This window comes from Melanerpes formicivorus, unplaced genomic scaffold (assembly GCF_026170545.1).
Source record: "Melanerpes formicivorus ecotype bairdi unplaced genomic scaffold, bMelFor1.0.p_v2 SCAF_95, whole genome shotgun sequence".
NCBI lineage: Eukaryota > Metazoa > Chordata > Aves > Piciformes > Picidae > Melanerpes > Melanerpes formicivorus.
The window spans coordinates 2,214,463-2,227,059 of NW_027142447.1; the positions used below are offsets into that span (position 1 = coordinate 2,214,463).

Below are 12,597 nucleotides of genomic sequence, written 5' to 3' on the forward strand. Positions count from 1 at the left end.
TGGCATCCTGGCCTGCATCAGGAACAGTGTGGCCAGCAGGAGCAGGGAGATCATTCTGCCCCTGTACTCAGCACTGGTTAGGCTGCACCTCAAGTCCTGTGTCCACTTCTGGGCCCCTCAGTTTAGGAAGGAGGTTGACTTGCTGGAACAAGTCCAGAGAAGGGCAACGAAGTTGGTGAAGGGTTTGCAACACAGCCCTGTGAGGAGAGGCTGAGGGAGCTGGGGTTGCTCAGCCTGGGGAAGAGGAGACTCAGGGGTGACCTTATCACTCTCTACAACTACCTGAAGGGAGGTTGTAGACAGGCAGAGGTTGGTCTCTTCTCCCAGGCAACCAGCACCAGAACAAGAGGACACAGTCTCAGGCTGCACCAGGGGAGGTTTAGGTTGGATGTTAGGAAGAAGTTCTATACAGAGAGAGTGATTGCCCATTGGAATGTGCTGCCCGGGGAGGTGGTGGAGTCACCATCACTGGAGGTGTTCAGGAGGAGACTTGATGGGGTGCTTGGTGCCGTGGGTTAGTTGTTTGGGTGGGTTGGATTGGTTGATGGGTTGGACACGATGATCTTGAAGGTCTCTTCCAACCTAGTTTGGTTTATTCTAAATAAAGGTTTATTCTAAATAAAGGTCCTGAAAACTGTCTATGATTGTGCTCTGTGCCAGCAAACCTCAATCCAGCAGCATGCAGCTAAAGTGCAGTGCCAGACATGCAGAAGGAGCCATGTTCCAAGCTCTTCATGCTGCAGGAAAATCGTGTTTAGAGGAAGAGAGAGGCCACAGGGATGTGACTACAAAAGAACACCTTCCTTCCCTTTTGGGGTGGTTGCTATTTACAAAGGGAAAATGCCTAGTGCTGCACAGCTGAAGAAACAGCATGACACATTCTGTTTTGCATAGCAACTTGCAGGAAAGCTACTGAGCCCTTCATGGAATTAATTATCAAAAATAGAGGATTTCTGCCCAGATAAAGAGAAACACTGGTGGGTGGCAAGCACTAGAAAAACTTCACTTGGCTGAGATGCTGCAAAACCCAGTTCAGAATTCACTTGAAATGAAAATTCCATGTCAAAGCACACAGAGGTAGGACCTTTCCTTGGGTTCAGCAGATTTAAAGAGTATTGTTTAACACAGGCAAAAGGGGGTAGAAAAAGGCAAAACAAACCCCAAACACTCAAGAAGCTTTTCCTAAGTAAATTTACAAGGGGGGGAGGGTGGGGGAAGAAAGGTAGATTTCAAGTTGTACAGGCCAAGAGGACTACAGAGAGAAAAAGAGAACATCTTTTTTGTCTGACTTGGCCCCAAGCTGCATCAAGAGAAGTGTGGCCAGCAGGGCAAGGGAGGTGATTCTCCCCCTCTGCTCAGCTCTGCTGAGACCCCACCTGGAGTACTGCCTCCAGTTCTGGAGCCCCTATTCCAAGAGGGATCTGGAGGTGCTGGAAGGTGTCCAGAGAAGGGCCACGAGGATGATCAGAGGGCTGGAGCACCTCTCCTATGAGGACAGACTGAAGGAGTTGGGGCTGTTCAGTCTGGAGAAGAGAAGGCTCCAAGGTGACCTAATTGTGGCCTTCCAGTATCTGAAAGGGGCTACAAGAAGGCTGGGGAGGGACTGCTCAGGATCTCAGGTAGTGATAGGACTAGGGGGAATGGAATGAAGCTGGAGGTGGGGAGATTGAGGCTGGAGGTGAGGAGGAAGTTCTTCCCCATGAGAGTGGTGAAGCCCTGGAATGGGTTGTCCAGGGAGGTGGTTGAGGCCCCATCCCTGGAGGTGTTTAAGCCCAGGCTGGATGAGGCTCTGGCCAGGCTGATCTAGTGTGGGGTGTCCCTGCCCATGGCAGGGGGGTTGGAACTAGATGATCCTTGTGGTCCCTTCCAACCCTGACTGATACTATGATACTAAGTTAGAGGGCTAGAATCTAGTGCATACCTTTCTTCTGTGTGCCAAGAGCCTCGTGGCCCCCTTATCTTAGAGGGGAATGGACATTAACAGACAGATAGTCATGCCCTTTCTCTTCTCTAACTCCACTCCAGTCAGAGTTACAGCAGGGCTGGAGACACAGGACAGAGGTTGAGCTCCACCTTCCTGTAGAAACAAAGGAAAGCATGAGGCCTTGAAGAGCAATACCATAGTGGTGGTAGATGTAGTACTCAACCAATTCTGAGGGCAAATTCTGTCCATGCAGAAGTGCATGGTGGCCAGAGAACCTGTCAGTGGGCTGGGATTTGACTGGAGGTGTGTGTGAAGTGGAGGAACAGGACTGTAGTCACTGGAACACTGGGGAATTTAACCTTTTAAAGAAGGGCAACAAGTATACAGGAAAAGAATAGATGGATGAACAGAGCCTTCAGTCAGAGTGAAATTATGTGTTTAGTCAAGCTGGCAAAGAGAAAAAGTATAATTGGTCTTTGAATTCTGGCAAAGAGGGAGTGTTTTTCCAAGCTAGAGATCGCTGCCCTGAAAAGAGGCCGTAGAGCAACATGTGCTGCTGCAGCTGATTAACAGTGCCACCAGCCGGCCTGCTGGAAGACTGCCAGTTGGCATGACAGGGGAGAGCAAGGTAATGTGCCTTCTACTCACCGCCTTCCACACCAGAAGGTCCTCAGACTGACCCTGCAAACCCATTGCCAAATACTTAGGGGCTGTTCCTGCGACCTCCTATGAAGCCCAGGCAGGTGGTGGAGTCACCATCCCTGGAGGTGTTCAAGAAGGGATTGGATGTGGCACTTGGTGCCATGGTCTAGTCATGAGGTCTGTGGTGACAGGTTGGACTTGATGATCTTTGAGGTCTCTTCCAACCTTAGTGATACTGTGAGGAAGGTCTTACCCACAGAGCTCCTAGGCTTACCTGGAGGTGGGGAGATTCAGGCAGGATGTGAGGAGGAAGTTCTTCCTCATGAGAGTGGTGAAGCCCTGGAATGGGTTGTCCAGGGAGGTGGTTGAGGCCCCATCCCTGGAGGTGTTTGAGAGCAGGCTGGATGAGGCTGTGGCCAGGCTGATCTAGTGTGGAGTGTCCCTGCCCATGGCAGGAGGGTTGGAACTCGATGATCATTGTGGTCCCTTCCAACCCTGACTGATACTATGATACCTAAGTCAACCTAGGCAACAAATCACTTGGGATTTTCTGGTAGAGCTAAGAGTGAATGACTAGAAATACCCAGCTCAAGAAAGCTTCTCCTAGTGTGGAGCCCACCAGCCAGCATGATGTGCTATGTCAGAATGAGGCCTGAAATTATTAGGTAACCAGATGGTGCTCCAGACAGAGTAAATGAGATGTGTTGGCAATTAGATACTTAAAGATGTACTTTCCATTGTCTGTGGGGCAATGTCCTGTTGGAAGCTGAACTCTGAGTGAAGTTTGGCATCTCACAGTCTCTGGCCAAAAGAGTTACTAGGAGGGCTGCTCTTGTCTACTTGTACCAGGCAAAGGAAAACTCTTACAAATATGCTAATGCACACAAATGCAGAAGACCCAGGAAAGTTCTCTTTGTGGCAGTAAAGCCAACATCAGAAACTCTGCCTTAAGATCTCCCCAAAGGGAATCAAAGGGTCATGGAACCTTTCACAGAATTTTTTGGGACAGCAGTAAGAAACTGGTTGTATCTAGCAGCTGCAACAAAGAGCTGTGTCATGAGATTGAACACATCCAAGTGCCAGGTTCTGCACATTGGCCACAGCAACCCCATGCAGTGCTACAGGCTGGGGTCAGAGTGGCTGAGAGCAGCCAGGTGGAGAGGGACCTGGGGGTGCTGGTTGATGGTAGGATGAACATGAGCCTGCAGTGTGCCCAGGCAGCCAGGAGGGCCAATGGCATCCTGGCCTGGATCAAGAACAGTGTGGCCAGCAGGAGCAGGGAGGTCATTGTGCCCCTGTACACTGCACTGGTTAGGCCACACCTTGAGTCCTGTGTCCAGTTCTGGGCCCCTCAGGTTAGGCAGGAGGTTGACTTGCCGGAACGAGTCCAGAGAAGGGCAACAAAGCTGGGGAGGGGTTTGGAGCACAGCCCTGTGAGGAGAGCCTGAGGGAGGAGGTTGGTCTCTTCCCCCAGGCAGCCAGTACCAGAACAAGAGGACACAGTCTCAGGCTGCACCAGGGGAGGTTTAGGCTGGATGTTAGGAAGAAGTTCTACACAGAGAGAGTGATTGCCCCTTGGAATGGGCTGCCTGGGGAGGTGGTGGAGTCACCATCACTGGAGGTGTTCAGGAGGAGACTGGATGGGGTGCTTGGTGCCATGGGTTAGTTGTTTAGGTGGGTTGGATTAGTTGATAGGTTGGACACAATGATCTTGAAGGTCTCTTCCAACCTGGTCTGGTCTATTCTATTCTATTCAAAAGCAGTGGTGAGAGAAGGGCAGGTGTAATTTATAAAGCCAGACTCAAATTCTGGCAGCTTTGCACACCCTTGCCCAGAACACTGCTCAGGATTTCACTTGATTGTAAGCATGCAATTATGCAGCCAAATTTTGTATTTCATAGTATCACAGAATGGTTTGGGTTGGAAGGGACCTTAAAGAGCATCTAGTTCCAAACCCCCTGCCATGGGCCGGGACACCTCCCACTAGATCAGGTTGTTCAAGGTCCTGTCCAGCCTGGCCTTGAACACCACCAGGAAAGGGGCATCCACAACTCTTCCAGTGTCTCACCACCTCCACTGTAAAGAATTTCTTCCCAATATCCAGTGTAAATGTTCAAGAGGGGATTGGATGTGGCACTTGGTGCCATGGTTGAGTAGTCCTGAGGTGTTGGGTGACAGGTTGGACTTGATGATCTCTGAGGTCTCTTCCAACCTTTGTGATTCTATGATTAAATCCATTCTTCCTCGTCCTGTTGATACAAGCTCTTGTAAAAAGTCTGTCCCCAGCTTTCTTATAGGCCCCCTTCAGGTACTGAATAAATGAACCCTTGAACAAATGCAAGACTTCTGGGGCACTGAAACAGTATGAACAGTTTGCACTGTGTGGTTGTCATGTGGTGTGGTTAATATGGACATCTTCTTTTCCAATGAGGTGTCTAGGTGGAATGTCTGTGTCTATGTATACACAGAGTCCCAGCTAACCACTCAAATGCTGACTGAAAAAAGGCATAATGAGATAAAAGATGAAATTTGAAGAGGTGAGTGGGGGAAAAAAATATCAGGCAAGCCAGTATCATATTCCAAGCCTAAGCAATAACTTCATGGAAGAGATAACAAATGAACCACCAGTGAAAGTTTAATTTTCCATCTCTAAAACAACAAAGGGACTAGGCCCACAACTTTACCCAAAGGCTCTCTGGACTGAAGCAGACTCATTCTTCTCCAGAGCTACTGGCAATACATAAATGATCTGGCCAACAGAAGCAGAGAGATGCAAGGGGGAGCAACAGCTTTGTAAGCCTTCGTTCAGGACTGGATGCATGCAGACTTGTCTGCGTGGTGCTGAAAAGATCCTTGGGGTTTTGTGCATGTTTCTCAGTGAAATTACTGCATCCTCATGGCTTTGAGACAATCACTGAAGGTGAACATAGTTGTGAAGCTCAGGAAATGCGTTTATTCCTAGGGAAGTAGTATCTAATGACAAGCGTTAAGGAGATGGTGCCAAGGAATGCCCGGCAGTAAGTCCACTGAGATGGTCACCAAGGAAGGAGGCAGAGTGCTCTGAATACCAACACTGGTTGATAGTAAGCTGAACATGAGCCAGCAGTGTGCCCAGGTGGCCAAGAAGGCCAAGGGCATCCTGGCATGTATCAGGAACAGTGTGGCCAGCAGGAGTAGTCAAATCATTCTGGCCCTGTCCTCAGCACTGGTCAGGCCACACCTTGAGTCCTGTGTCCAGTTCTGGGCTCCTCAGCTTAGGAAAGATGTTGAGACACTTGAACGTGTCCAGAGAAGGGCAATGAGGCTGGGGAGAGGCCTTGAGCACAGCCCTGTGAGGAGAGGCTGAGGGAGCTGGGGTTGCTTAGCCTGGAGAAGAGGAGGCTCAGGGGAGACCTTATTGCTCTCTACAACTACCTGAAGGGAGGTTGTAGCCAGGTGGGGGTTGGTCTCTTCTCCCAGACAACCAGCACCAGAACAAGAGGACACAGTCTCATGCTGTGCCAGGGGAGGTTTAGGCTGGATGTTAGGAAGAAGTTCTTCATAGAAAGAGAGATTGGCCATTGGAATGTGCTGCCCAGGGAGGTGGTGGAGTCACCATCACTGGAGGTGTTTAGGAAGAGACTGGATGGGGTGCTTGGTGCCATGGTTTAGTTGATTAGATGGTGTTGGATGATGGGTTGGACTTGATGATCTCAGAGGTCTCTTCCAACCTGTTCTATCCTATCCTATCCTACCATTGTCTGTTTCAGGCTTTCAGTTGCACAGAATTACTGACAGTACAGCAAATGCATGACTTCCTAGAGAAGTGGCAAGACACAGCCTCCTTTTAAACCTCAGCTTCCTCTCCTGGAGGGTGAAAGCAATAAGCTCCTTTGTTACAAAGCCCATCCTAACACACACCAACTCCCCCATGTTCAGCCAAGGAAGCAGGTTACCACTTGCTGGGAACACTGTCATGGGGATTTGTTTTTTTCCCACATTCTCACTTTGCTTCTGAGTCACTTCTGTTATTCTGAAATTCCAGTCATCTCCCCCACAAACCTGGCCTATACAGCTGAGTTGACTGCTGTCAGCTGAAGACTAGCACCTACTTCTGACAATGTCTGATGGGCACAGTGAATCACACTAATTTCTCATTGTCATCTAAACACTAAGTCCTCACTGTGGAATGAGTATCTTAGAACTGAATCATAGAACTGTTTGGGTTGGAAGTGACCTCCAAGGTCACTGAATCCAACCTTCAACCCAACTCCACCATGGCCACTGAAACAGGTCCCATGTCCCTTGAACACCTGCAGGAACAGTGACTCTACCACTGCCCTGGGCAGCTTGTTCCAGTACCTGACCACTCTTTCAACAAAGAAACTGTTCCTCAGATCCAGCTTCAATTTCAAGCCATTTCCTCTTACTCTATCATCTGATACCAAGGAGAAGAAACCAACCCCCAACCTCACTCCAATCACCTTTTAGTTATAAAGTGCTAGAAGGTCTCTTCCCAAGCTCCCTCAGCTGCTCCTCACCAGATCTGTTCTCCAGACCCTTCACCAGGTTCACTGCACCCACTCCAGCCCCTCAATATCTTCCTTGGAGCAAGGAGCCCAAAACTGAACCCAGGGTTTAAGGTGGCCTCACCATGGCAGAGGACACAAAACTCCCCTCTCCTGGCCGCCCCCCTCCCTCCCAAGGGGCACCCCCCTACCCGCAGCTGCTTGCACTTGATGATGGCAAAGCTAGAGGAATCATGTGTTCAGCTGGACTGCAGCATATAACTTGAGTCGTGTGTCCAGATCTGGGGCCCTCAATTTAAGAAGGACATCGAGACTCCTGAACATGTCCAGAGAAGGGCAATGAGGCTGGGGAGGGGCCTTGAGCACAGCCCTGTGAGGAGAGGCTGAAGGAGCTGGGGCTGCTTAGCCTGGAGAAGAGGAGGCTCAGGGGAGACCTTATTGCTCTCTACAACTACCTGAAGGGAGGTTGTAGCCAGGTGGGGCTTGGTCTCTTCTCCCAGGTAACCAGCACCAGAACAAGAGGACACAGTCTCAAGCTGTGCCAGGGGAAGATAAGGCTTGAGGTGAGGAGAAAGTTCTTCCCAGAAAGAGTAATTTGCCATTGGAATGTGCTGCCCAGGGAGGTGGGGCAGTTACTGTCCCTGGAGGTGTTCAAGAGGGGATTGGATGTGGCACTTGGTGCCATGGTTTAGTAGTCCTGAGGTGTTGGGTGACAGGTTGGACTTGATGATCCCTTTTCCACCCACACTGATTCTGTGATATGTGCCTTGCCTTGCTTTCTTGCTTTACAGTCACCAAGGTATTTAGTGGATCATTTTGGCATGAGATTGTGAACAGAGTGAGAGAGACTCCAAAAGGATACATGAGAGTGGGGATGCCCCGTGACGCCAAGTATTTCCGGATGAGCCGCTCGGTGCCGTACCAGTTGAAGCCTTTTGTTGCATACCCAATGCGTGGCAGATGCACTGATGCTGAGGAGGAGGGAAGCAGAGGGTGCACAGTCTTTAGGACAAGCTACACACAGAGAAAGCAATCTAGATAAGAACTTCAAGCTAGCCAAGAAAAACAGAAGAAATATTTTGGAGCTCAACATATCTGCCATGGAAATCTCACTCTTGCCTCACTGCAGGTGAGAAAAAATAGAACATAATCTTCAGGTGCAATTATACACTTAAGGATTCACAGTTCTACTGCACAGACACTTACCACTCCTTTTCTTGGCTGCTAAATAAATCTTCTTCAGGCCTTTTTCCAAAGCAGACAGCTTAATGCCAGACAAGTTGTTGGACCGATCCCGGTGCTGAGCTACAATCAAGGCCAACTGAAGAGAAAGAGACCACAAAGTTGAGGTGGAGTCTATGTACAGTGCTGAGAGAGACAGTGGTAGCTGCTAGAGAACTGCAGTACTGATTATTTGCTCTAATAAGTAAGAAAAAATGATAGAGTAGAGTAGAGTAGAATAGAGTAGAGTAGAATAGAATAGAGTAGAATAGAGTAGAATAGAGTAGAGTAGAATAGAGTAGAGTAGAGTAGAGTAGAGTAGAGTAGAGTAGAGTAGAGTAGAGTAGAGTAGAATAGAGTAGAGTAGAATAGAGTAGAGTAGAATAGAGTAGAGTAGAATAGAGTAGAGTAGAATAGAGTAGAGTAGAATAGAGTAGAGTAGAATAGAGTAGAGTAGAATAGAGTAGAGTAGAATAGAGTAGAGTAGAATAGAGTAGAGTAGAATAGAGTAGAGTAGAATAGAGTAGAGTAGAATAGAGTAGAGTAGAATAGAGTAGAGTAGAATAGAGTAGAGTAGAATAGAGTAGAGTAGAATAGAGTAGAGTAGAATAGAGTAGAGTAGAATAGAGTAGAGTAGAATAGAGTAGAGTAGAATAGAGTAGAGTAGAATAGAGTAGAGTAGAATAGAGTAGAGTAGAATAGAGTAGAGTAAACCAGGTTGGAAGAAACCTTCAAGATCGATTCCAACCTATCACCCAACACCATCTAATCAACTAAACCATGGTACCAAGTGCCACATCCAGTCTCTTCTTAAACACCTCCAGTGATGGTGACTCCACCACCTCCCTGGGCAGCACATTCCAATGGCCAATCTCTCTTTCTATGAAGAACTTCTTCCTAACATCTAGCCTAAACCTCCCCTGGTGCAGCTTGAGACTGTGTCCTCTTGTTCTTCATCCTTTCATTTTTAACTGCAGCTTAGCCATGCTCAGTATTCAGTACCATTACTGCTGGGGAAAAAGACATTCATTCCATACAGCTTCAAAAATGTGGACAGAGCAAGGCAAAAAGGAGCTTATCACTCTCAGAGAGTTGGGGCTGTTCAGTATGGAGAAGAGAAGGCTCTGAGGAGACCTTATTATGGCCTTCCATTATCTGGAGGGGGCTACAAGAAAGCTGGGGAGAGACTTTTTAGGGTGTCAGGGAGTGACAGGACCAGGGAGGAATGGAACAAAACTAGAAATAGGTAGATTCAGATTGGATGTCAGGAAGAAGTTCTTCCCCATGAGGGTGGAGAGACACTGGCACAGGTTTCCCAGGGAGGTGGTGGAAGCCTCATCCCTGGAGGTTTTTAAGGCCAGGCTGGATGTGGCTCTCAGCAACCTGATGTGGTGTGAGGTGTCCCTGCCCATGGCAGGGGGGTTGGAACTAGATGATCCTTGAGGCCCCTTCCAACCCTGTCAATTCTGTGATTCTCACCAAGTCTTGTCCTTTTTTCCTGGACTTTTTATCATCAATAGGGAATAACAGAGCTCGTCCTAACTCCAGGTCTGTACAGAAAACAAGAATGAAAAAACCCACACTAATAAATCAGGTCTGAAGAGTCAACTGACAGTCAATGCAGCTGTGATTTCACTGTCATGTTCTGTACTGTTCTCCTTGGCTTTGTCTCCTTGTGACTGTTCAAGCAGGGTCAGACCCTTTGCCTAGGGAAGCAAGACAGATGGTGCCTCCCTAGCCCCCAAAACACAGGGACCCACAGACATCCCAGTTAAAGACCATAAAAGCAGAGACTGACACAAGAAGTACATGTTCTGTACTATTCTCCTTGGCTTTGTCTCCTTGTGACTGTTCAAGCAGGGTCAGACCCTTTGCCTAGGGAAGCAAGACAGATGTTGCCTCCCTAGCCCCCAAAACACAGGGACCCACAGACATCCCAGTTAAAGACCATAAAAGCAAACAGAGACTGACACAAGAAGAAAGCATCTCTCAGGAAATTAGGAAAACCAGCAGGTGCACCTTACAGCAAGATGTGTGTTCCTCACCAGCTGCAGGTAGCTCAGAACTGCTCTTACATGCTCAGGAGAAGATCAGTGTTTGAAGGGAGCCAAAGGCTCAGCTGAGCACTGCCTGGGGTGGCTTTCATCCTTCTTATAAGCACTTTGGTAGACAATGTGGTGCGCTGTCTTACACAGCAAAAAAACCATCCTGTGAATAATGATCACTTGAGCTTTGGTGGTTGTGGGGTTTTTTTGATGACTTTCAGTGTGAGTTGGAATGACTAACCCCCTGCAGAGTTCTCACACTCCAAACAAGTCAAGTCAAAGCATCCCCTGTATTGCTACCTTCAGAGCTAGGGATGCACAGACCTAGGGAAAACTGGAAAGATCGTGAGTGTCCAGGTATCCAGGCACTTCTCCTGCAGCATCAGTGGGATTTAAGCTCATTCCTGTGTCTTGCCCTAAGGTTCTGTTTTAATCTCTTACCTTTCATCTTTCCTGCCATCTCATATATTTTCCTTGGCTGATCAGAACGAGCCTCCAGAGCTGTAAATAAGCCACCCCTTCCCCAGCGGCCGGAGTCATCTGCAATGAAATGCCAAGTTAGCTTCCTTTTCAACACTCAGCTTGAAGACCACCCTTGCAGGAAAGGGACCTGCTCTGTGCTAAGGCAACAAAAGATTCAAAACCCAGATACAGCAACCACACATGAACTGAAGCCAACCAGCAGTGAACCTGTTAGTATCCTCACATATGTGCATAAAGGTATATAAAGTGTGCACCTAGAATTGTGGAATCAATAAGGTTGGAAGAGACCTCAGAGATCATCAAGTCCAAGCTGCCACCCAACACCTCATGGCACCAAGTGCTACATCCAATCCCCTCTTGAACACCTCCAGGGATGGTGACTCCACCACCTCCCTGGGCAGCACATTCCAATGGCTAACAACTCTCTCTGAGAAGAACTTTCTCCTCACCTTGAGACTCAACTTCCCCTGGCACAGCTTGAGACTGTGTCCTCTTGTTCTGGTGCTGGCTGCCTGGGAGAAGAGACCAACCCCTACCTGGCTACAACCTCCCTTCAGGTAGTTGTAGACAGCAAGAAGGTCTCCCCTGAGCCTCCTCCTCTCCAGGCTAAGCAACCCCAGCTCCCTCAGCCTCTCCTCACAGGGCTGTGCTCCAGACCTCTCCCCAGCCTTGTTGCCCTTCTCTGGACACCTTCAAGAGTCTCAATGTCCTTCTTAAATTGAGAGGCCCAGAACTGGACACAGGACTCAAGGTGTGGCCTAACCAGTGCTGAGTACAGGGGCACAATGACTTCCCTGCTCCTGCTGGCCACACTATTCCTGCTAGTACTTGTGTGGGCTAGACATTGTGGAGTAGAGGCTGTACTGCCTCTGTACCACTCACATCAGACTCAAATCCAAATTACTTTGGTCTAGAAGAAAATTAGAAAATACAGAGCTGGTTGGGACAGTTCAGCCCCCCTGTCCACCTCATCCAACAGCATTCCTGCTGTCTTAAGTCCCACCTAGGCAGTGGACGATGATGGCATCCTCCTCTTCTGCTTTGGGGTGTGTGACATCTCCCATGACATACTTGATACAGTTCAGGTCTGCATCTTCATAATCTAAATCCACATTCAGCCCATCCTCATCCTCCTCAAACTCTTCCCCAGAGTCACTCTCTTCTGAAGGAAGGCAAGTAGATGTGTAATGATTTGCCTCCCACCAGGCCATCCTGAAACAAAACAAGAGAATATGGTGGTGAGAGAAAATTAGAGGTGGGGGGCACACAGCTTGTTTTAAATCACAGAGAAACACTGGAGACCTGGACCTGCATTCCCTCTGCTCCCTTCCCCTATTTTAGGCCAGAACCAAGGTTATCACACTTATTATCTGTGATATAAAGAGCCACATGCCAGTTGCAGGCATGGAAAAAGTGACCACTTGACAAAAAGGCAAGAAGCTACTTTGAGTGGTGAAAAGGAAGAACATGTAGGAAACCAGGAGAAAGTCAGGAGCCATGCCAGAGTCACAGATGTCAGAACAATACATAGAACCTAGCTATGACACCATAGAATCATAGAATCAGTAAGGTTGGAAAAGACCTCAGAGATCATCAAGTGCAACCTGTCACCCAACACCTCATGACTACTAAGCCATGGCACCAAGTGCCACGGCCAAGCCCCTCTTGAACACCTCCAGGGATGGTGACTCCACCACCTCCCTGGGCAGCACATTCCAATAGCTAACAACTCTTTCTGTGAGGAACTTTCTTCTCATCTCAAGCCTAAACTTCC

At 48.5% G+C, this 12,597-nt stretch overlaps 1 protein-coding gene across 2 annotated transcripts in view; it reads right to left on the reverse strand.

Moving 5' to 3' along the window:
- Positions 1–5,191: 5,191 nt before the first annotated feature.
- The window catches only part of CHD1L (chromodomain helicase DNA binding protein 1 like), a 40,209-nt gene continuing 32,803 nt past the window's right edge, over positions 5,192–12,597 (reverse strand). For both annotated transcript variants that reach the window (XM_068165985.1, XM_068165984.1), the window contains 6 exons: positions 11,827–12,035; positions 10,782–10,880; positions 9,775–9,845; positions 8,281–8,395; positions 7,937–8,045; positions 5,192–5,539 (listed from right to left, as the gene is read on the reverse strand). In XM_068165985.1, coding sequence (XP_068022086.1) covers positions 5,506–5,539; positions 7,937–8,045; positions 8,281–8,395; positions 9,775–9,845; positions 10,782–10,880; positions 11,827–12,035 — 637 coding nt within the window. In that variant the 3' untranslated portion in view covers positions 5,192–5,505. The remainder of the gene's footprint in view (positions 5,540–7,936; positions 8,046–8,280; positions 8,396–9,774; positions 9,846–10,781; positions 10,881–11,826; positions 12,036–12,597) is intronic.